At 41.0% G+C, this 22,152-nt stretch overlaps 1 protein-coding gene and 1 long non-coding RNA gene across 7 annotated transcripts in view; one reads left to right on the forward strand and one right to left on the reverse strand.

Annotated features, from left to right (window-relative positions):
• Positions 1–22,152, reverse strand: part of Vps13b (vacuolar protein sorting 13 homolog B) — a 568,282-nt gene that overhangs the window by 52,873 nt on the left and 493,257 nt on the right. For all 5 annotated transcript variants that reach the window (XM_076555926.1, XM_042264499.2, XM_042264498.2 and 2 more), the window contains 5 exons: positions 8,905–9,060; positions 1,931–2,194; positions 1,267–1,350; positions 918–1,093; positions 297–467 (listed from right to left, as the gene is read on the reverse strand). In XM_076555926.1, the coding sequence (XP_076412041.1) occupies positions 297–467; positions 918–1,093; positions 1,267–1,350; positions 1,931–2,194; positions 8,905–9,060 (851 nt within the window). The remainder of the gene's footprint in view (positions 1–296; positions 468–917; positions 1,094–1,266; positions 1,351–1,930; positions 2,195–8,904; positions 9,061–22,152) is intronic.
• Positions 4,234–20,908, forward strand: LOC121824234 (uncharacterized). 2 transcript variants are annotated; one of them, XR_013046390.1, is made up of 3 exons: positions 4,234–4,374; positions 9,896–9,983; positions 20,785–20,908. It is a non-coding gene; the product is annotated as an uncharacterized LOC121824234 (long non-coding RNA). The 2 variants fall into 2 exon arrangements; XR_013046391.1 differs by lacking the exon at positions 20,785–20,908 and adding an exon at positions 11,707–11,840.

The raw sequence follows: 22,152 nt of genomic DNA on the forward strand, positions 1-22,152 counted from the left end.
TGAGCATCACCATCCAATAGGCTGGGACTGAGAGGGAAGAAAGCTGAGAGCAAAGACATTCTCTTTCTGTGCTCTGATGGCCATGACGGGCTCTGCTCTGCTCTGTGGTGCCCTCCCTACTATAATGGACTGAGACCTCTGAAACTGTGAGACAAATGAATCTTTCCTCCTGCAAGGTGTTTTCCTCAGGCATTTTGTCACAGCAGCAGAGAATCTGAGTGACACAGCTAGTATTTTGTGAATGGTTATTTCTTAATGGTTAGAAGTACATGTAGAAAATTAATGATGAGCGTTACCTGTCAGAATCCTTCTTATTGTAAGGCCAAATGGGTTCATGGGACTTTTCTGGCCCATAGAAGTCATCAAGCATCTGATTAACTGTGCCTCCAGGTTGTATCTTAGTGGTTATCTGCTTAATGAGGGCTGTTGATATGGGAACAGCACAATCCGAAGGATCATATTCTTCTCTAGGAAATGGAAAGAAAAAAGCATTATCAGATTCCAAGTGATCTACAATTTACTGAAAAAAATTCAATCATAAATGTACTCAGATTGACATACTGTTTTGTGGGGGAGTCCTCCCCCTTTTTGTAGGGAGTTAAGAGATTTATGACATTTATGAGATGATGTGGGCCCTACCTCTTCCTCCCACCTGTGCATACTTGGGTAAGATCTCTAGCCATCTCTTCTCTGTAGTAACATGTCAATAAAATCTAAATTAAATCACACTTTTAATGATTCCACTTGGTTATTTATAAGCTTAATGAAAAAGGCCGAATTCTATCTAAGCACATGGCTGAGGCAGAGCAGTTTTAAAGTAACATTCTTCTCAGATAAAGACATAAGCATCCATGCAAACAAAAAGAGTTTGAGGTGACTTTTCAGCCCAGCTTCTTAGAGACTCGCTTTGCTCATACCGCGCTTGAAATGTCAGGTGGTGTGCAAGGTCGGGCTCTGCATTCTTCAGCACATTCTCCTGCCCTTTGCCTGGAATAATCTGTGTTTCGCTCAGACCCAGGCTTCTTTTCTCCAAATGTATGATAATGGGGTCTGGAAGATGACTCCTCATGATAAAAAGAGGGCTGAACACGATCTATAAAAGTAAAAGGACAGAACAACATTCATATTTGCTTTGTTGCAGTATTCCAGCTGTTTGATGCTGAAACATACTTGTAATAAATCTCTTCCCTGGGTCACTCTGACCTTATCTGAGAAGAGGAAAGGTCTGAGTCGTTCACCATATTTCAGGATTGGGAAAGCACTCACCATTCGCTGTTGAACTTGAGAGTTGGGTTCCAAAGTCAAAACTGTGCACCACACATAAATAATGGAACTGTTTGAAGTAGGCACCTGCACATAAGACAGGAAAGGCCCCATTAGATTCTAAACAGCTTGATAATTAAGCAAAATAAGTCACAGAATATCAGTTTAGATGATGAAAGAAGTTCACAGTTACAGGAAAAAGCCACTGAGAAAACAACCTAAGCAAAAGCAGACTTTCTAATGGCATAGACGGACTATGATGAGACAAAGGGAGTCCTTTCCATAAAGGTGAAGTGTCTGTACACAGAAAGGGATGCAAGATGGGCTGGGAGAACGAAGAGATCCATTTTTTAAGTGGATGAAAATGGTGGCGAATATTCAGACAGAAATAAAAAGCAACACATCCTCAAGTGGGGAGCTGAGGACCACAGTCGCGCCTCAGCCTCAGAGCATCAGACTCTCAAGACGCATTGCAGTAGCATCTGGAAGGACTGACGGGAGCCGGCTGCCCGAAGCCCTCACCAAGTCTTTCTGTGCTTTTTCAGATTTCACTTTCTGACATTACAGCTGCAATTTTATTACAGAGCAAGGGCTACAACAAGTGAGGTGCACACGGAGACCACTTCCTCTTTTCCAGGACTCTGTTAAGATGTCAATACTCGCATACCTGGATGACAGTGCTATACTCCGAGGCCTTGGGGTCCAGGCACACATCTCTTGACCAGTCTTCATCTCCTTTGGCCTTCACACACAGCTCTGTCAGTTCACCGTTTTCTAATATGTACGAAGGCAGTTTCTGTCTGGCTGTGAGGCAATCAAAGTGCTCTCGGACTACAGCTTGTCCATCTTGACCGAGGTAATGCTGAACCACTTTCAACTCTATGCTCTGAGACAAATAACTACAGATGATCTGTCTCCCACAGATGATAATCTAAAAGATGGCATGTAAGTACACAAAAGATTCATCAATCTGGATGTCATTAACCTGCAGAGATCCACTGATGCTCGTTACAAATGAAGGAAGACAGGGAAGGGGCCTTTAAAGAAGAAACAAATTTTGTTCTGATCATACAGAGTTGGTGATATTTCAAGAGGAGACACATATGCATGGACCAGTAACAGCTGGAAGTGGTCAGGTTCTTGAGAGAGATGACTGAGCTAAAGACCTGTGAGATAGAAGTTGTGAAAGCATGCCAGCGCACCTTTACCTGGCAGGCAGGGTGGAAGCTCAGCCCTACGGACTACCCTAAGCAGAGTCAGAGTGAGAAGCCAGAGAAGGGCCGGAAGAGAAGGGTGACAGACCTAAAGTGGAGCCTGTAGGAAGCCCTACTGTCCTGTCTTGAGAGGTGACTGGCCAGGAGTGGTGGTTAGTACTGAGACGGCACAGAAGCTGAGAATCGGGGGGTGGGGGGGATGTGGGGGGGTTGGGGGGTGAGAGCAGCTGTGCCATTACCGTGTTCCCCCAGGCTGCTTTCCAAGAATTCATCTTATCCATTCAAGATCTCAGTGGAAACTAATACAAATGAGCTTGGGTTGAAATACAGAATTACATTTGTTTTTCCACATTGTAGAACTATACAACTTGAAAAATAAATAATCCCACGGATTATCTAATTTTGCACCCAGCTCTGAGTGTATAGGCTATCGGGGATAGATAGTAAGACATATTTTCTAAGTTGACTGAAACTGGGAAGATATTGTGAAATTTACTCTGACATAGTTAATATTTTTAGAAAGCAAATCCATCTGTAATATGAATATTTACCATTACTAAGGGAGACAGGACTTCCTTCTTTTTTTGTAGTTTAGAGATTGAACCCTGGGCTTCTTCACATATCCTAGCCAAGTGCACTATCACTGAGCTATAACTACAGACCCTAAATATAATACTTTTATAAACTGTATCACTTATTTCTGGTATTTTCCAATTATAAAATAATATCAATAACTAATAAACATATTATTACAAGTCTAAGCACATGAAACCAATTTTAATATATCAACTTGGCTGGACCATGGATTGCCCAGATATCTAGTTAAATGTTATCCGTTCTGGGTACTTCTGGATGACATTACATGTGAATGGGCAGACTGCTCCTCCTGCAGTGAAAGGGCAGCATCCAGCCAATGTGAATAGTACAGGGTGTGTATTTTGCTCAGTAGGGAACTGGTCTTTTTTAGTCATTTCATGCAAATGGAAATACTTGCTAGCTTTGGGCAGCTCTGCTGGTTCTGAGGACTTCAGGATCAGACTGCAATTGCATATTGACTCTTCAAATTGCTGACTACAGATCCTGGGACTTCTGTTTCCATAGTAATGGGAATTGATTTATAATCAATCAATCAATCACAGCCCCTCCCACCATACTGTATTGGCTCTGTTTTGTCAGAGAACCCTAACTCAATACAAATCATTTTCACAAATTTGCCATTTTAATTCTTATAAAGCAGGTGCTGCTATGATTCTCCTTGACAAGAAGAAAACACTGGTATGCAGATATTGAGGAGCTTGCCAGGTGACTCCCACAGAATCTGTCCCATAGTCTACACTGAAGATAACCCCAATAAACGTGGGTCTTAAAATACCAGTACCTACTCCATCAATTCAGATCTTACAAGAAAGAGAACACACACTGGACAAGCACCATTGGCTCCCTGCTCATCTCAATATTGTGTCTTTCTTCTCTCTTGCTATTAAACACTGGAGTTGGTTTAGGTATCAAAGCCAGCCAGGCACCTTCCGTGGCCCTCAGCCGTACTACAGGCGGCATAAGGGAATTCCATTCTCTTGTTGCCAATGCCTCGGGTAAACATGGAACTGTGTGTTTAATGTGAGTATTCCACTCTTCAATGGTACCGGGGATAATCTGAGACTTAGAGAGTCTCCCTGCATCTGCCCTCATGTCTTCTAAGAGGACATGCAGAGCCTGTGTGGCCGCGTTGAGAGGAAGTCAATACAGAGAGAGGCAGGAAGTAGACTCAGCGTTATGATGCTGAGTTAACTCACACTGGCTTGCCTCCTCCTTCTGATGAGGAGCAAACCAAGAAACAGCAGGCTCTACCTCATCCTCTGCTGTGAAGATTAAAAGGCATAATTTATAACATCAAGGTGTAAGTAACCTTGAAAGTCAACACATTTCCTTTCATTGATAGCACACTGTGACCATGATTTCAATGCACCATTATTTATACGAATAAACACGAATAACTATTTTTCAAAGATTTATTTTTAATTTTTATTTATGAGATGAGGGTGTGGGTGTGTATCTGCCATGTGTGCAGGTGGGGGGCAGAGGAGGATGTGGATCCCCTGGAGCTGGAGTTACAGGTGGTTGTGAGTCAGCCATTGTGAGTGCTGGGAACCAAGCTCAGGTCTTCTGGCAGAGCAGGACATGTCCTTAACTGCTGAGTCATCTCTCCAGTCCCATGAGTAACTGAATTTGATTAAAGTATTATCTATCCAGGACAAACCTCCTAGAATGAGAGACCCATTATTAAACGACCCTTCTGTATAGTACACTGCATTATTTGAGTAGTAAGGGTTTGGCATTTTATTTTTAAAGATTTATTTTATTGGCCGGGCAGTAGTGGCTCACACCTTTAATCCCAGCACTCAGGAGGCAGAGCCAGGTGGATCTCTGTGAGTTTGAGGCCAGCCTGGTCGACAAGTGAGTTCCAGGAAAGGCTCAAAGCTACACAGAGAAACCCTGTCTTGAAAAACAAAACAAAACAAAACAAAACAAAACAAAAAAGATTTATTTTATTGATGTGTATGTGTGTGCCTGCATGAGTTTGTGTGGATCACGTGTGTTCAGGTACCTTTGGAGGAATTCCCTTATTTCAGGGCCTTGATTCCCTGAAACTGAAGTTATTAAGCACTCTTGAGTTCTGGGCCATCTCTCCAACGCCTAGTTTTTTTTCTTAGCCATTTGCTTCACAATCATTTGTTTCCATTTCTGTAGGAGCACATCTGTGAAAGAAGCTGCTCTCCACTGTTAGACTTCCTTAGATATGTTAGCCATTATGACCTTCAGAACTATGCTTTCACAGAGGCAAACCATAAAACTCAACTGTGAGTCCTCAATTAGTAGGCAAGCTTTCCTTTTAACATGGGCTAGGGATTACTAGGCCCTCATGGTAGTCTGTCTTATGATGCCATAGTAGTACCTAGTTTTAAATAAACATTTGAAAACTCCAAGGTAGTATCTAACTGGCTAATTCTTAATATAGCCAGGCCTGGCAACATGTATGCATGAAGCTTACTTCATGGCCTGTGCGCCCAGGACTGAGGAAAGACTCTGGCTCTCACAGAGACCACAGCACCTTTGTAACCATCTGGGACTCACTTCTTTTAAAGGCAAAGATCCTCTTGGTGGGTTTTACAGCTTCATTATAAAGTAAAAAGCCCTTTAAATAGGCTTTCAAATTTGATAAAAGGGAAAATCCTTAAAAATGGCCAGGGAGGGAAGACTATTTATATGAGGGGAAATCCAAAATGGCCAGTCACTGGCAGGGTGCTCTCTCAGGGAACCAGGTTCAGGAGAGCTGTCTGCTTTTCTTCAAATTGGCCAACCAACAGTGCCTTTATTTTGCAAATCACAGTTAGAATTTCAAGATTAATTTACCAGTTGAAGACAGCTACTTAATTTTTTTTTAAGTGTAGGGTTTCTCTTTAATACACATTTCCAGGTTTCACACTAATTCCTCTCTCCCCAAAGCCACAAAGAAGACTTCTACATATGATTTCACTTAGCAGGTTTCAGAGCTCCTCTTAGATCAGTGCCAAAAAGAACAGTGATATGAAAGAGTAACTCCAGAGTGCCAGATGCACGGAAAACAGCATCTAACTATGATTCAAAGTGGATGTACAGAGATGCACAAATACATGCATTCCAGCTTTTAGACTGGTAGGTGATTCGTCAGTGAAGAGACAGGAAACACAGAAGCAAATGTGGGTACAAGATTTACACAACAGTAGTTGCACAACACACAAAGATCCGGGCAAACTGTGTACGTGGTCAGGCTCCATTCACTTGTGAGAAATGACGTAAGAAAGACGGACCAAGTATCAATATTAAAGCAAGTTCTGGCCACCTCTCCACTGTCGGGCATGTCAACGTGTCTAGCACACGCTAGGGACCTGCATCCCATGAGCCTCAGGAATTAGGCAGCTGCTGTTTATTGCAGACTTCTAAATGCAGGTGGGAGAGAAGGAAAGAGGCCAAGAGAAGAGGCAAAGCTCCCAGAAGCTTGGTTACTTTCTTTCTTTGTAACCTCAACCACTTGAAAATACTCTGTGTTTTGGATGTGCCAGATCTGAACACTAAATTATCATGGCAGCAGAAATGAAATCTAATGGGAAAAACTTTTTAAATATTGCTTGTGTGTGTGTGAGTGGGAAGGACAGAGGAGAAGAGAGGGAAAACTTTGACAAGATTTTTTTAGAAACCGTTTTTTGTGTGTATGTATGTACTGTTGCAACCCGGGCTTACAAACCTTCCCATCCATGTTGGAATGTCTTTCTTTTTTCTTATCTATTTTTAAATATACTTTAAAAAACTTTTATTTTTATTTTATCTGCATTGGTGTTTTGCCTGCATGAATGTCTGTGTGAGGGCATCAGATCCCCTGGAACTAGAGTTACAGACAGCTGTGAGTTGCCAAATGGGTGCTGGGAATTGAACCCAGGTACAGTGAACCACCTCTCTAGCCTCTTAAATATACTTTTAATTAAAATATAACTACATCACTGCCCCTCCCCTTCCTCCCTTAGCTCCTTCCTCTGCCCTGACTCTCAAACTGTGGCCTCTTTTCTTTATTATGCGTAAGTAGATATGCACACATCTAAATGCAGCCTGCGGAGTACGGCTCTGTTGTTTGTGCTGTCTAGTATTTTTAAGGGCTGTAATATAGAGGCTGCTTGCAGAATCCTCACAGTAAGTTGTGTGCTGGCTGTGTATGCCTGACAATCATGGAGAACAGTAAAAGCTTGGTAGAAGATGTTGTATCCAGTTTCAGGAAGAATTTCCTAAGTGGTAGTAGAGATTAACAACAGGACGGACTGTGAGGTATGAGGGATCAGGCCTCCTGTCTAAACTATTGACCCAAAGCTGAATGACCATTTCTGAGACGAGCGTAAAATGGGAAGGAAGGTGGATGATGTATTTCTGAATGACCACATTTACCATATATGAGTACAACCATATAAGAACTCTTAGGGCAGAGAGGAGCCTGTGAATACTTCAGCTCCTTGGGATTCTCCTTCATACAAGCAAGCAGGTCCTCTCATAAGAAAGACTCATTTGTTTTACATTTATGTCTTTGTCTACTTGACTGTGTTTGTTTGTAGTGTCCTGTCTGGAAAGTCTATCTATTTTTCAAAGACACAATGAAGCATCATCTTCAGCGAGGCCTCGACATTCCCTTTCCACTTTCTGCCAGTAGTGTACAGGCTAGGGTTTACATGAATTTGCAACTTATGAACAAAGATGGTGTCCCATCCTTGGAGTCTTCCTGGGGACAGTCACTACTGTGAGGACTAAAGGTCTAACCAGGACTCCTCTCCCGTCCCTGTCAGGCTCTGCTGGGCCTTCTGTTTTCACTGCTCTTGTCCACAGTCATGAGAACCTCAAGTCCAGATCCCTGAGAGCTACAGACTGAGGACGTGTGGTGGGGCCTGACCTCCCTCCTGCCGGTCGCTGCCTGCCTGTTTCTGGGGAAGAGCCCCGTGGCTCCCTCAGAGGGCGCCTCCTTCCCAGGACTAATGCTGACCCTATGGTGTCCTCAGTTCTTCACATGAGCTCTGCTCTGCTTTACAACCCAGATGCAGGCGTGTCTGTTAAAACCCTTATGACAAATCCAGCTAGTGTGTGTGGGGAAGCCAGTTTCCAGATTTTAATACTTCCTTTTTTCCTTTCTACTTCTGTCATATGCTCCATACTTGAAAAATATCTTTTAGAAACCACATTTTCACATCTTAAGAACACAGAAAAAAAGTGTCAGATACTTTTTTCCCTTTGCAGTCTTAGAACTTCAAAAACAGCCAAAAGGAAGTTTTATAAAATACGTAAAAATATGTGCTGAGAGCTGAGGTTTTATATGCCAAGAGTCAGCCTGCAGTGAACTTTTACTGCAGTTACTATTAACTCTTAGGAAAAGAAAAGCTGGCTGGGGCGTGAGCTCGGTCTGTCCCAGGAGAGCATGGCAACACTTTCGCACGTCCTATTGTGTGCACGTGCACGAGAAGTCACTCTTGGTTATCCACTGGTGGGTTAGGTCTCTACTACTCTTTGCTTCTTTCCTCTTCAGAAAAGGCCTTTTGGTTATTTCACAGCTCATTAGCACCTCTCCCAGAGGTGGGTGGTGACAGAGAGAAAGGTGGAAGTAACCTCAGTAAACTTGACTGCTCGTTAGCAGCTCCTGTAAAGGACAAGGACAGGGGTTCGGAGCCAGAGCCACCGCTGCCACCACCACCATCAGCACCACCAGCAGGGCTCTCACTAAGTGTTCCTGTGCGTGGTGTCAGGAGGCAGAGACACACAACTTCTGCTTCACTTTCCATATTACTTGGTGACAATCAGGATTCATGTCCATTCTACAAAGACTCAGGAGCTGTCTGGGCATGAGCACAAGGGAACTCACCTGTTTCTGCACCCCGCTGAGGGGATGAACCTTGATGATGAGCGAAGCGGTTCGACCCTTGTACTGAATCGTTCTAATAAATGTTCCGGCATGGTCCACACTAAAGGGCTCTGACCAACGCCAGTTGCCCCAGCCTTCAATGCAGATGTGTAACAGCTGGAAAGAAAAACAATTATCGTCATAATGCCAAACATGCCAACAAAAATCTAGTCCTAAAATGAAAGTCTCATGCTGGAAAACCTCTCTATTTGTAATCTCTAGCATGTGTTTTCTCTCTAACCTGCATTATTCATCTACTTCCAGCTTATTTCACCAGGCTAAGAATAGCAAATATGCCACAGAGTCAATGTTGTTTTCCAGATCGCAGTTTAAAAGAATGGTCCTATCAAATGGCAAAAGGTCTGTTGAACATTTGAGGAGGAAAAGGGCCATTTCATTCATTTGGAGGACAAGAAGGTTTAAATGTGAGATCAAAGAACATTGGTCTTGGCTGATAGCAGATTCAGCTGAGTGCCTTGTAGCGCTATTTTTGACTCTAAATTACCACTCCTTACTTTTTTCTTATGATAAAACACAAAACAGAAGATGCAGTTTACTTAATATGCCTCTTATGAAATTTCAGTATTAAATCAGAAAAATCTTCAACATTTTGATATGAGATAAACGCCTTTGGCCCTTCTATTTTTTGCATTATATACTAACTGTAACTTTAACCAACTGAACCTCTGGGTGCATATTTTCACTTACTCATTAGAATTGAGAGTGTTGGTAATAACATTTTGTGAGTCATTCAAATATTTACTATTTTGACTAGTAATCACTAACTTAAATTATAAAAATCAGTTTATATATTAAACATAATAATTAGTACTTCTTTATAAAATATTTAAGCAATGTTTGATATGCTTTGTAATTATTATAAACAAACTGATAGTTTAAGTAAAGTGTTTATATGATACAAAAATCTAACACTTTTCATTCTATTATTTAGTAGATCTAACTAAAGGTGAAACTCATGGAACACGGAACTACAGACTGAAAACATCCACAGAGCTACAAATCCACAAAGATGCCCTAAGGTACACACAGAATTATCATCAAAAGCAAAGTCTTGATGGAAGCAGATCGTTTTCTTTTAATTTCATCGTTGACAACATGCTTTAGTTAAAGTTTCCCGAGGTCACTAGAGTTGTTATAAGATGTGTTTTGCTGCCAACTGCAGTAGCATTTCCTTTGAGAACAGCTAAGTCTCCCCTAAATCCTCCTAACACCCCTGCTTTTATTCAGGCCTTTCTTCAATTCTTCCTCCACACAATGGCCAAGGGGCCTTTGAAATAACCAGGCTTTTGTAGGGACAAAATGCAAAAATCCAGGACAGCAAGTACCCTTAGGGGAAATATGTTCTCACCTACAGACACTCCACAATATAAAAGTACCAGAGTATCTTTGATGGTTAAATATTAGTTACAAGGGGGAAAAAAAGAGAGAAACAAATAGCAGTGTTCGTTCTCTCTCTCTCTCTCTCTCTCTCTCTCTCTCTCTCTCTCTCTCTCTCTCTCTCTTCCTCCCTCCCTCCCTTTTTTTTTTTTTTTTTTAAAAAAATAGCAGCAACTGGGAATAAGGTTCAGGTCCACACAAAGCTAAAGGAAACAAGAAAGTTGTTTACTTTGGATACTAGTAGCTGGAAATGAAAAAAAAAAAAAAAGATGCAAGGTACTCAAGGTCAAATCAAGCTAAATATCCTGAACATGCCGAAGCCTCCAGAGAAGGCTTTATATACACAATGAGATTTTAAGTGAGGATGTGCACATCTGCATATGAGCTCCATTAATTAAAGCTTCTCCCTCCTGCACACAACTTGTACTGATTCAGTACCACCAGGCAATACAGTTGGGTTTTCCTTGACAGTTATTTCTTCTCAATGTGGGCACAGATATTTCCTTTGAATTATAAAAATTCAGATACATTTTGATTCAGTTCATACAAAAAAGTTAAATGGGGAAAAAACCATTTCTCTCCATATGTATCAATTGGGTATTTACAATGTTCTGGGTCTACTGTTAAAAAATATCTATCACTGGTAATTGCACGCATATAACTTACCAGGAAAGCAATTATATCATTAGGAGGAAAACCTGTGAGAAGGAACTGAGAAGGCCCAGGAGCACATCAGTTCTCCTGCTCAGGGTAGAATCACTAGGCCTGGGACTCTGGCACCAGTTACCCCCAGGCACCAGCTAGGGTGGGAGTCATCTCCTTGTTTCCAGTGACTAAAGTTCCCTGTTCTAGGAGCTGAACGTTTCCACTAAGAATTGAAACTCCTATCTGGATTTTAATTTCTAGACATAAATATAAAATCTGGCACAAAACTATGAAATTTATGTTAGACTACCTAATTTTAATGAGATGTTTTCTGTCATCCACCCAGTACATCTTTATTCTGCAGCTGCATAAGGTACTGTGGATGCACTGTGGAAGCGATGAGGCAGCCCCCAGGAGTGGACTATCCTCTAGGGAGAATACTCAAGAGCAGATAAAGCAGACCAGCAGTGGGGGAGGGGAGGGGCGGGGGCAGTCAGACAAGGGGAAGGCCATTTCATCAACAGCCAGGTCTCCGTTGGGGTAGAACTTCTATTAAAGATCACAGTTCATTGGAGGCCAGAGGGACAATGTAAGATTTGAAAAGCAGCAGCACACACAGTTCAGTGTCAGCTGGCTGGAGAAAGGGAGGTGGAGAGGGACAGGTGGCCTAGGTGGAGCAGGCACTGATTTCCGAAGCTAAGGAGTTTGTGATCTATGTAGGAATTAGCGGGTAGTCACAGAACCTTCAGCACCCCGAGCATGGTATCGACAGAAGAGTCAGTGTGGAGGCCCGACAGCCGCACATCAGGACAAGAGGCTGTGTGGAGAGAGGAGGACCAGGCTCCCCTTCTGCCCAGAGCCCAAGGCTCTTTATGCTCCTCTATCAGCTGGGGAGCTTTATTTGAAGAGTCTTCCTTACCGACTCACTTCCCACCGCCTTCCCATCAACCCAGGCTTTCCTCTTCTCGGGACTACTTAGCTAGCGCTGCATATTTCCCACTGAGTGGAAAACTGGACCAGGACTCATTCACTGGACTTCTAAATGACAACTTAAAGGCAGCAATTGGGCAAGGGACAGTTGCCACAACTGTGGGGGATCCTGAGGGCTGTGCGCTATTATTTAGCAGACTAAATGTGTAATTCTCCTACTGAAGATTTCAGATGGGAGTATAGACAGCTTTCAACTCTTTTTTTCTATACAAAAGAAAACAGAATTAGTGGTTGGGGAGTTAGACATCGACCCTGAGGACCACCCACAGACATGTCTAAAGAGAGAATTCCTGAACTGATACATTCAGGAAGAAAGAAAAATAAGATGAAATCTAGAAAAACAGAGCAGACCAAGGAAGGGAAAGGAATAAGTGAATGTTGTACACTACATTTCAAGTCTACATGATACAGCTGCCAAATACTTTACTGTGAACTAACACATTCATTATTCATTTAAAAACTGTTGTAAAGATGTTTACACCTCAAAAATAAATTAGTGAGGTTTGCTTTTGTGCTTCATAATTTACTCTAGAGTAATGTATCATGTTCTAAAGAGGAACTAAAAATTCCAACAGCTTCAAAAATTTTCATAATTCATTGTACTCATTATAAGGAATTTTTAAGGAGGGTAAAACATTAACATGTAGTTCAAGTGAAATAAGCAACTGGATATATATTGATATGTATTAAATCTATAACTTTTGCATATATTAATACATTAAAACTTACACACCATTAATTTGTTAAACTTTTAAACTCATTACTGTAAAATTTTAGTCCACAGTGGGAATTTAATAAATTTATTGAATAAATGAATCAAGTAATGAGACTACCCAAAATTAATACTCAAATTTTAGTAGAGATATTTATGCATAAAATAAGTATTAAATTAAATCACAATATTAAAAACTTGCCTGGTTTGAATATTCTTTCAATATAGGAGCTATGTCTTATATGGATGATATTAAACTGCAAACCAATGTGCCCTCTAAGAGTCCAAATCCAGAGGCTGAGACACTGATAGTACAACATCAACTAGGGGAGAATCTGGGGGGAAGGGACCACGATCAAAATACATCGTGTGGAAAACTTTTAATAAAAATATGGAAAAAGGTCAAGGAAAAAAATGATATGATAGGTGAGTATCATGAATAAAATTTAGAAAATTTAAAAAGATGTTACTTATGCAAAATAATATCTGGAAAACAAAGTTCAACTACCTGTCTGCAGTGTCTGGTTTAAGTGGAACATGTATGTGAAACACTGGAAAATTAACACAACAATGAGAGGAAATATGGGAGATATGTAATGCATTGTAACTGTTCAAGAAGCTAAATTTAAGAAATGTTCAGGTTAGCTTGAACCATGCAGAAGTAATTCTGCATAATGGCTTGATATCATCATGACTAAACACTGAAAATTTCTGGACCCTATAGAGGTTTTCACATTTGTAGGATACAATTTCTCATTGGAAAGAATGATTAGGTAGAAATAAAACTGTTTTTTCGTGCAGAACTTGGACTTATTTTTGTACAGCTTATTTGGGTAGGAAAAAGAAAAATGTTCAAGTGCTAACTTATGAAAGCCTTTCTAAACAACTTTCTAAGGCTGACCGCCACCATGGTACGTGGGCTCCTGAGGGTGACTGCTGCCAGGGCACACGGGCCACTGAGTACTTCATTTTCCACAGAGTGTGAAGTGCTTGCAAGTTTTCCCTCCAGATTGTCTGACTCCATTAAGGTCACCAATGCTGTGTGATTACTATGAAATGACTTAAAGGGAAAGAAACCTGACATCTTGCAAAGTGTTGGTCGGGGTGGAAATATTAGCTAGAGAGTATTCCTAGTATAAAAATCTCAGTTTCGAATAGTTATTGACCCACCAGCTCTATGTAATAATTTATCCTAATGTCATATAAAAAAGGCAAGGAATATTATATAAATGTATCCAGTGATTTATCTAGATGTATTTTTGTTTTGGCACAGTGTATAATGAAAATACAGCAGCACTAGGAAGCTGCTAAGAATAAAATATAGTAGATTACTAACCTGCCATCCATGAGACACTTACTATATGCAAGACTAATGCTGCTTATATATTGTCCTAATTGTTCCTTAAAACAAATTTATAAGTCAGATAACCCCCTCCTCACTCAACTTTCACAGAGCACTCCACCCCCTTCAACCTTAACAACATGGAATACAACAGCCCAAGTGATTCCTGCAGGGTCACAGTTCTGGGAGAGGAAAATATAAGACCTTTCCATGTACGAATTCAGAGCCTCTATTATTTTTAAATTAAATTATTTATGTTGTGTTTTATATATATGTGAATGTGAAAGTGAGTATAAGTATGTGCATCACATGCATGGAAATGCCTACAGAGGTCAGAAGACGTGTCAGATCCCGGGAACTGGAGTTACAGGTAGCTGTGAGCCACCTGATGTGGGTGCTGGGAACTAATACAGGGTCTAAAAATCTTGACAGTAACAGCACAAAAACAGATATCAAACAAGATTTATGTTGCAAAATTCTATTCAACATTAGGGGAAAAATGCAGTAGGCTCCAGAGGTGCTCTCCTGGGAGAGCAGAAAGTTTGACCAGAGGACATATTTTATTTAAAATAAAAATAACATGGAGAAATACAGGTTGAAGTGTAGTTAAAAAATGGCAGTATTTTTATTTTGGAAAAAAAAAAAAGAAAAACCAACCAAAGCAAGCAGCAGCCTAGCAGTTCCGTGACAACTAGGGATACGGTGGTTCTTCCTGTATAAAATTAAGGCCTACCAAGCATACTGACGGCGGCGTCAGAAACAAAGACACACCATAAAAGTGCCAAGCAAAGGCTTCAAACTAACACTTTTTGCCAATATAGTTTAGAACATTTTATGTTACTAACTCTTTTGTCTCCTTTTCTCTACTAGTTTTTCTTATAATCCAAATAGAGCCACTGAATATTCATCCTGGAAATGGAAGAGTCATACTGGAATAAAAACAATTGTTTTAGGAAGTCAAGTCCTACTTTTGGGCAGTCAAGAGGGGATATGGAGATGTGAGGGTCAGCAGGAAGAGCTGGTAAAAGAGAGGCAGAAGCGTGAAGTCTTGGTCAGTTGTGGCCATTTCCTCTGGAAGCCACTGATCAATAAACACAGGAGACTGAAGCGTGGAAGACAGTGAGAACAGTTGAAGTAAAGAACGTGCTTGGTTGAAGGACATGTTACCCACACATTCTACTGAGACCCTCAAAGAGTCCAGTCACTGCACTGTGCCATTTCATCCTAAGTTTATAATAGCCATATGAATTGCCAGAGGTGTAAGCTGTGATGTCCAATACCACACTTTCTATCAAGCATTCTGAAGTAGTCACTCTTTTAACAGATCTGTATGCGGAATCTGTTCGTGGACTTTTGTTGTGTATGCGTGAGTCTCTGTTCAGTTGTTGGCTGCTTACACTCTTTGGGAGATGCCAAGGGGAGCAGCATGACCAGCTGCAGCACTTCCCATTTAGACATTGCCTCCCAAACAATGGGCTACCTCATAGATGTTCTTTGCTTCAAAGATGATCAATTCTAAATGCATCAGACTAGAGGAAACAAAATAGGGAATTTTTTTGAACAAAAAGTTCAATAACCAAGCTTGTTCATTTATTAAAATTATCATTAATGACATTTCAAATATTTCCATCATGAAACCAGATAAAGATATACGTGGTTTAAGAAAGTTTGCAATAAGCCGGGCGGTGGTGGCGCACGCCTTTAATCCCAGCACTCGGGAGGCAGAGGCAGGCGGATCTCTGTGAGTTCGAGGCCAGCCTGAGCTACCAAGTGAGTTCCAGGAAAGGCGCAAAGCTACACAGAGAAACCCTGTCTCAAAAAACAAAAAAAAAAAAAACAAAAAAAAAAAAAGAAAGTTTGCAATGATATACAGGCTTGTTATGAAAGAGTTCATTTCAACATCACATATGTTTCTAAGGGGTGTGGGTGTTCCCTATAGTTAAGTTATATGTGACTAAAATAACATGAGCTCTGATGTTGACAGATAGTTGTTCTAAGTTCAGAATTTTGTGAGCCTTTTTACTTTTAATTCTACCACATAGCATCTAAGGCAAGAATTCAATGAACTTTGATATGTGCATGCAGATGAGGATGTTTACATTTTCTTAATTACTAAGTAAAACAATAAAATGTCTTATTCTTTAATACAGTTACACCTCCACACTCTGGTGTTGCTGACACACAGACCCACTCTCTGGATAGCACGGCAGTTGATGCTAGTCATGAACTTAGTCAGGTATAATTCTTTGAGGAAGAGTTTAGAATATGTTGGATGGAATGAAAAAGGGTGATTTAGGGGAGCTGAGAAACAGAAGCCAAGAAAAACTGCAGAGGCCATTGACAGCCATTCAGATTTGGATAAATATCCTTTAGTTTATGAATCAAAATTGTCAGCTTTTGTTTGTTTGTTTAAAAATCCATTGTTGACTAACTACAAGTATAAATGATGGAGAAACCTACCCAAAGTTAGAATTGAAATTTGATTTTTAAATCGCTCTCAAATGCAACAGTCATTGTTCAGGAAAATTTAGTTTAATTTAGGAGACTGCCAACACGTGTCCTAAGAAAAGATTGAGAGGTTTTCTGAGATTTTAAATTTATGGACAATTAAAATCATTATCTCCAATTTTTAATTAGAGAAAAAAGAAATCAACAGACAGAAATCCAAAATTCCTATCTATTTTCATTGAACTGGGTTGTGCTGCCACACTGAGAAAACATTTTTATAAAGGCTAAAATAACCATGTTGACTCTGGGTTCTCAGAGCCGCTCCAAGCTGTGCATTTGGTTTTCTTTCCCAGTGAGGGAATGTGCAGCATAAGACCTTGTCCTAACCATGCTATCCTGAAGTGCAAGTCGGGCAAGAGAAACAGCAACTGGTACCTGAAGGGAGGCCCCTGACTCCACAAGAACGGGTCAGTTCACATTTATCTTAAAACCTGCTCTCTGCCTTCTTAAAATCCACTAGCTTGGCAAGTCAAGAATTGTCATGAGAAATGAAATAATCCTAAGTGAAGTCACCCAACATTCCTTGTGTCTGACACTCACTGGGTTTGGCCATATCTTGGGCATTATTCTGACCTTTAAATAATAGTTATTCAATATCCTGGAAACAATGAGAAGCATGGAGACAATTAGAAGTGCCACAGTGCAAGAGTATGCCATTGTCTTTCAGTTAATGTGTTTGTCACACAGACCCATGGAAATGGGTCATGATTAAAGACAATCACATTATGTATGCTGAGGTCATTATAACATTCCTAATCAGTATTTCCCATAAGTTAAAAATGTCAAGATAGCATCATGCTTAATGGTCCAGCTGCATAGCCTTTTCCTAAGCACTCCATATTCAAATTCACACTTAAAATTAGCCCTGTAAAGAACCTTTATGTTTAAACACTGAGGACTCCTATTTGCAGGGTAATGGCTTGTGGGAAGGCTTTGAATATCTTGTAAAAAAAACCTTATGGAATCTGTAGTATGTATTCTCCAAAGTATATTTCAACATATGGAATTTACTGCCAGGGAGAGGCAGAGTCAGGCCCAGCACAGCCTGGACTTCTGTCCCAGAGGCATCAGCAGTCCCAGCAGCCGTTCCTCTCTGAGCCTCACAGCTGAAACAATCCCCAGTCAACCTCCAGGCAGCCTGGTAGAAAGGTCCAGAAAACCCTAGGATTGGATGAAGTGCCCATCACAGTCCTATCTTGTAAAAGATTGGAAAGGCCACAGTGCAGATGATTTTTATAAAGAAGCTGAGTCTCAAACTCCTGTGTCCAACTGAAGGAAGTAAGGAGATGTCACCATTGCTAGACACTTAGTGTTGGAACCCACTCTAGCCTCATTTAGTCTACAGATAACTCTGGAAGGCACTGGAAGGTCCCTCAGAGAAATGTGACTCTCCTGGAATCCCTGAAAAGAAAGAGTGAAGAAACTAGTCCAGAGGTCCCTTTAGCTCTCTGATTGCCGTGTAAAATGAAGGAAGCAATTGAGGGCAAATGGACAGTAGTTCCTGGTGCTCAAACAGAATCAATGTTTACAGAACAGTTTGGATTAAAATCCTTGCCAGATGGTCCCAAGAAGTGTTTACCTCACCGTTGATTTTAGCTATCTTGATGTCAGCAACAATAAAAAGAACCTTGTTACTGTCACTGCAGAGCAAGGCATGAAAGCCTTCTTCTCAAGGGATTGCTAGCTGCAGACAGCTGTGCCCTAAACAACAATAAGGGGATACTGTCGATTTCTGGGAAATGATCTTCATGATTAGAGAAAAAGACAGCATGTGGTAAGTTTAATGTGTAATGAAGTCTACTTTCAATACACAATATTTTGTAATTATTCTATGCAGTTTTAGTTCATGGCAAGTAATAATTTCTACAGAACAAATACAGAAGATTAAACAGGAGTGTGAAGGCCTGGGCATGCGCTGGGCCTGGAGGTCGGCTCCATTCGAAGCACGAACCTCATCTCCTTCTTTAGCACTGGCTTTGTCACCGAGAGGCAGGGACGGAGAGGACCAGGAACCATTCTTGGTTAAGAACCTGACTGCCCTGATGGTATACACACGTACACATATTTTTTAAAAAGCTGCATAGTATATACAGAGCCATCCAGAATGATACAGAAGTGGGGTTTATAAACACAGGATTGCTAGATTATTACTTTAACCTCTGGATCTTGAGAACTACTTGAGAAGTTACTGAGTACCCCTAGCTTTCTCTATTCGGTAAGCGTCTACTGAAGGCCTACCACAAATCACAGCCAGCATCATTATAGTATCCTATACCTTTCCTCCCTTTCACGCTGGGTAAACCCATTTCATTTAACCTGTCTCTCTGACCTCTAGGAAGAGGCCCTTCTAAGTTGTAAATGGCCACAAATCATCTGTGCAGGTTCTTTGCCAGCCTAATTTTGTAACATGCTCTGGCCAATGTGTCAGAATAATACTAAGAGTTCTTAGCTGAGATTTAAGAGACAACACAGTCTTCTTGTTCTCCCAGAACAATTTTGCCATGTGAAGAATTCTGTGCATGCCAGAGAACCAAGACACCTGGCCAATATCCTGCCTACTATCAAGTATGTGGGTGAGGCCATCTTAGGTCACTCAGCATCTGCTGATCTTCAAGGTGACTATGGTCTCCAGAGTGGACCCTGATGGGAACAGCAAAGTCTCTGCTGGAGTGGCTCTAGATCTCTCATAGACTCATGAACTGATGAAAGGTTTTAAGCCTCTATGCCTGGAGTAGTTTATTAAGCAGCAATAGGTATCTGCTGTGAACTTCTTCCATCTATGATAGTTTGAATGTAATTGGCCCCCATAATCTTATAGGGAGTGGTACTACTATAAGGTGTGGCTTTGGTGGAGTGGCCTTTTTAGAGGAAGTGTGCCACTGGGGTGGGCTTTAAGGTTTCCTATGATACCGTCCAGTGTCCTGTTGTCTATAAGATGTAGGGCCCTCAGCTACTCCTCCAGCACCATGTCTGCCTGCATGCCACCATGCTCCCCGTCATGATGATAATGGACTGAACCCCTGAAACTGTAAATGAGCCACCTCAATTAAATGTTTTCTTTATAAGAGTTGCTGTGGTCATAGTGTCTCTTCACAGCAATAAAAACCCAACTAAGACACTATCCAAGGTCAACCTGTGGCTAACATTCAAAATGTCCTCTTTTCTAAGTCCTCATGTTATTAAAGGTTCTTTCTCTGTTCTACATCATCAATCTCTTCACAATTTCTTTTCATATGCTTAAATGTATTTAAAATCTTCCCTGGCCTTGCAATTTTTGTGTCTAATCTCCAAATAAGGTTTTTTAACAAAGAACAACAAAAACATGAACCTGACCAATCAAACAAACAGAAACTCCAGACTCGTCCTCCCCACTTTCTTACTTGCCCATCATTTCTCAGCCTCTATAGTACGCTTCCATAGTAGGTTTCTATCTTCATCTTTCCACACAAGGGGCTTTCTTTCAGTAATGAAAGCATCAGTGATGTCCTAAATATCCAATATAACAGTCTCTTCAATTTTTGCATCACTCAATCTCCTATGACATCTAACAATAGTGATAACTCTATCCAGCTAGATACTCTCTTTTTTCTGACGTATGTATGTGTGTGTACATGTGTGCATGTATGTGAGGAAGCCAGAGGTCAATGTTGGGTGACTTCTTGCATGGTTCTTCACTTTATTTTCTTGAGACATGGTCTCTTATTGTACCTGCAGCTCACCAATTGGCTAGACTGGCTAGCCAGTAACCCTAAGAGATTTCCTTGTCTTTACCTACTTAGCACTGGAATTATAGGCATATGGCACTGTCCTTAGGTTTTAATTTTTATTTATTTTAAACATGGTGCTGGAGATACAAACTCAGGTCCTCACACTTGCATGCCAAGTACTTTACTTGACTGAGCCACTTCCCCAATTCTTCCTTTCTTGACTCTTAAAATACTAGTATGTCCCAGTTTTCTTACTACATCCTTTTTTTTTTAATTATTATGTATCTTATTCTCCCTGCACAGATCCCATTCTTCAAACTATCCCCCACCAATTCTACTACAGGTAATTATTACCAAGCTCCTTTCTAAGACAGTCTAATGATGCTCGATTGTTGGTATCCGTTTCTTTGTGTAATCCTTTCCACATTTTTAGGCTTGATTTGTTGTTACCCCTAGGATGTTACAGAAATGATAATGACTCCTAAGCTTATGCATAGACACTGGTTCTGCCTCATTCTGTCTTGAATTCCTTAACCTAGAGGAAGCCAGCTGCCACATCAAGAGAATACACAAGCAACTCTAGAGAGAGATCCTTGAAGTGAGCGTCTGAAACTTCCTACCATGAGCCACATGAGTACGTCATTTTGGATGTCAATCCTGCAGCCCAGTCAAGCCTTCAGATGGTTACTATACTTCAGCTCTTGTTGAAGTCTTATTTGCAGTCTTTTCAGACCCTGTGTTATAACTATTAATCTAGTCCTGAAATTCCCGACTAAAAAAACTTTTTGAGATATAAGGCTTATTATTTTAGGTAGTCAAGTTTTATGATAATTTGCTAGATAGCAATAGCTGAAGAAGAGAGATTTTGTTATTTATAATGGGTGCTCTTGTAACAGAAGCCTAAGACGGAGAAGGGATCTGGAGCAAGGAAGAATAAAATCTGTACAGACTAAGAAAGTATTAGTGGATTCCTAACAGAAGATGAGCAGGAACCTGACAGGCTAGCCGAGGCTGGGGCTGAGGAAAGTGGGAAAGGGCTGGCTGCTGAGCAGTGTCACCAAGGCCAGCAACACTCTCACCTACAGTGTCACAGAAAATAGCAAATGGGCTTAATAAGCCAAGGATGGCTAAGGTCCCCAGACAGTGCTGAAGAGCTCCTGGTTTCTACCTCCTGCTTGTGCTGAGATCCAGGAGGGATGCATAAGACTAAGGAACGGTTGTCAGATAAAAGGAGGCCAGAATTAGCTAGTTCTGAAAGCTCCAGCTTTATCAAATGGAAAATGACATTAAACAAAGTAACGGCTTCCAGGCTAAAATCAAAAGTAGGACATGGCAGCTGGGTGGTGGTGGCGCACACCTTTAATCCCAGCACTTGGGAGGCAGAGCCAGGTGGATCTCTGTGGGTTTGAGGCCAGCCTGGAATACAGAGTGAGATCCAGGAAAGACACCAAAACTACAGAGAAACCCTGTCTCGAAAAACCAAAGAAGTAGGACATGGCGAGGAAAAGTGGTCTAGAGATATACAAGTGTGCCTATACTAGTCCTAGTTAAGGCCACAGGCACATTGACATTGCCGTCTCAGACACTTCAGTGCGATATCCTTCAGTCACAGTCAGCAGAGTGTAGGATTTCAGAAGGGTTTATCTAGGAGATTTGTGGGTTTAATTTCCTGATGTAGTGATCCTCAATAAAATCAACGAGTGATCCACAAAGTTGGTTAAAGGATTATATTGTCAGGAATGTTGCCACCTTAGACTCAAAGAGACAGAATATAAAATGAAGGGTCTTCAGACTTTCAAAATTCTGCAAGCAGAAAGCAAGCTAAGAAAATGACACAGAGAGACGACTTTCATAGAGAAAGATGGATGGTGCGGAAGCTACAGCCAAGAGCCTGAAGCTACTAGCCA

The sequence above is a fragment of the Peromyscus maniculatus genome, chromosome 20, assembly GCF_049852395.1.
Source record: "Peromyscus maniculatus bairdii isolate BWxNUB_F1_BW_parent chromosome 20, HU_Pman_BW_mat_3.1, whole genome shotgun sequence".
Classification (NCBI taxonomy): Eukaryota; Metazoa; Chordata; class Mammalia; order Rodentia; family Cricetidae; genus Peromyscus; species Peromyscus maniculatus.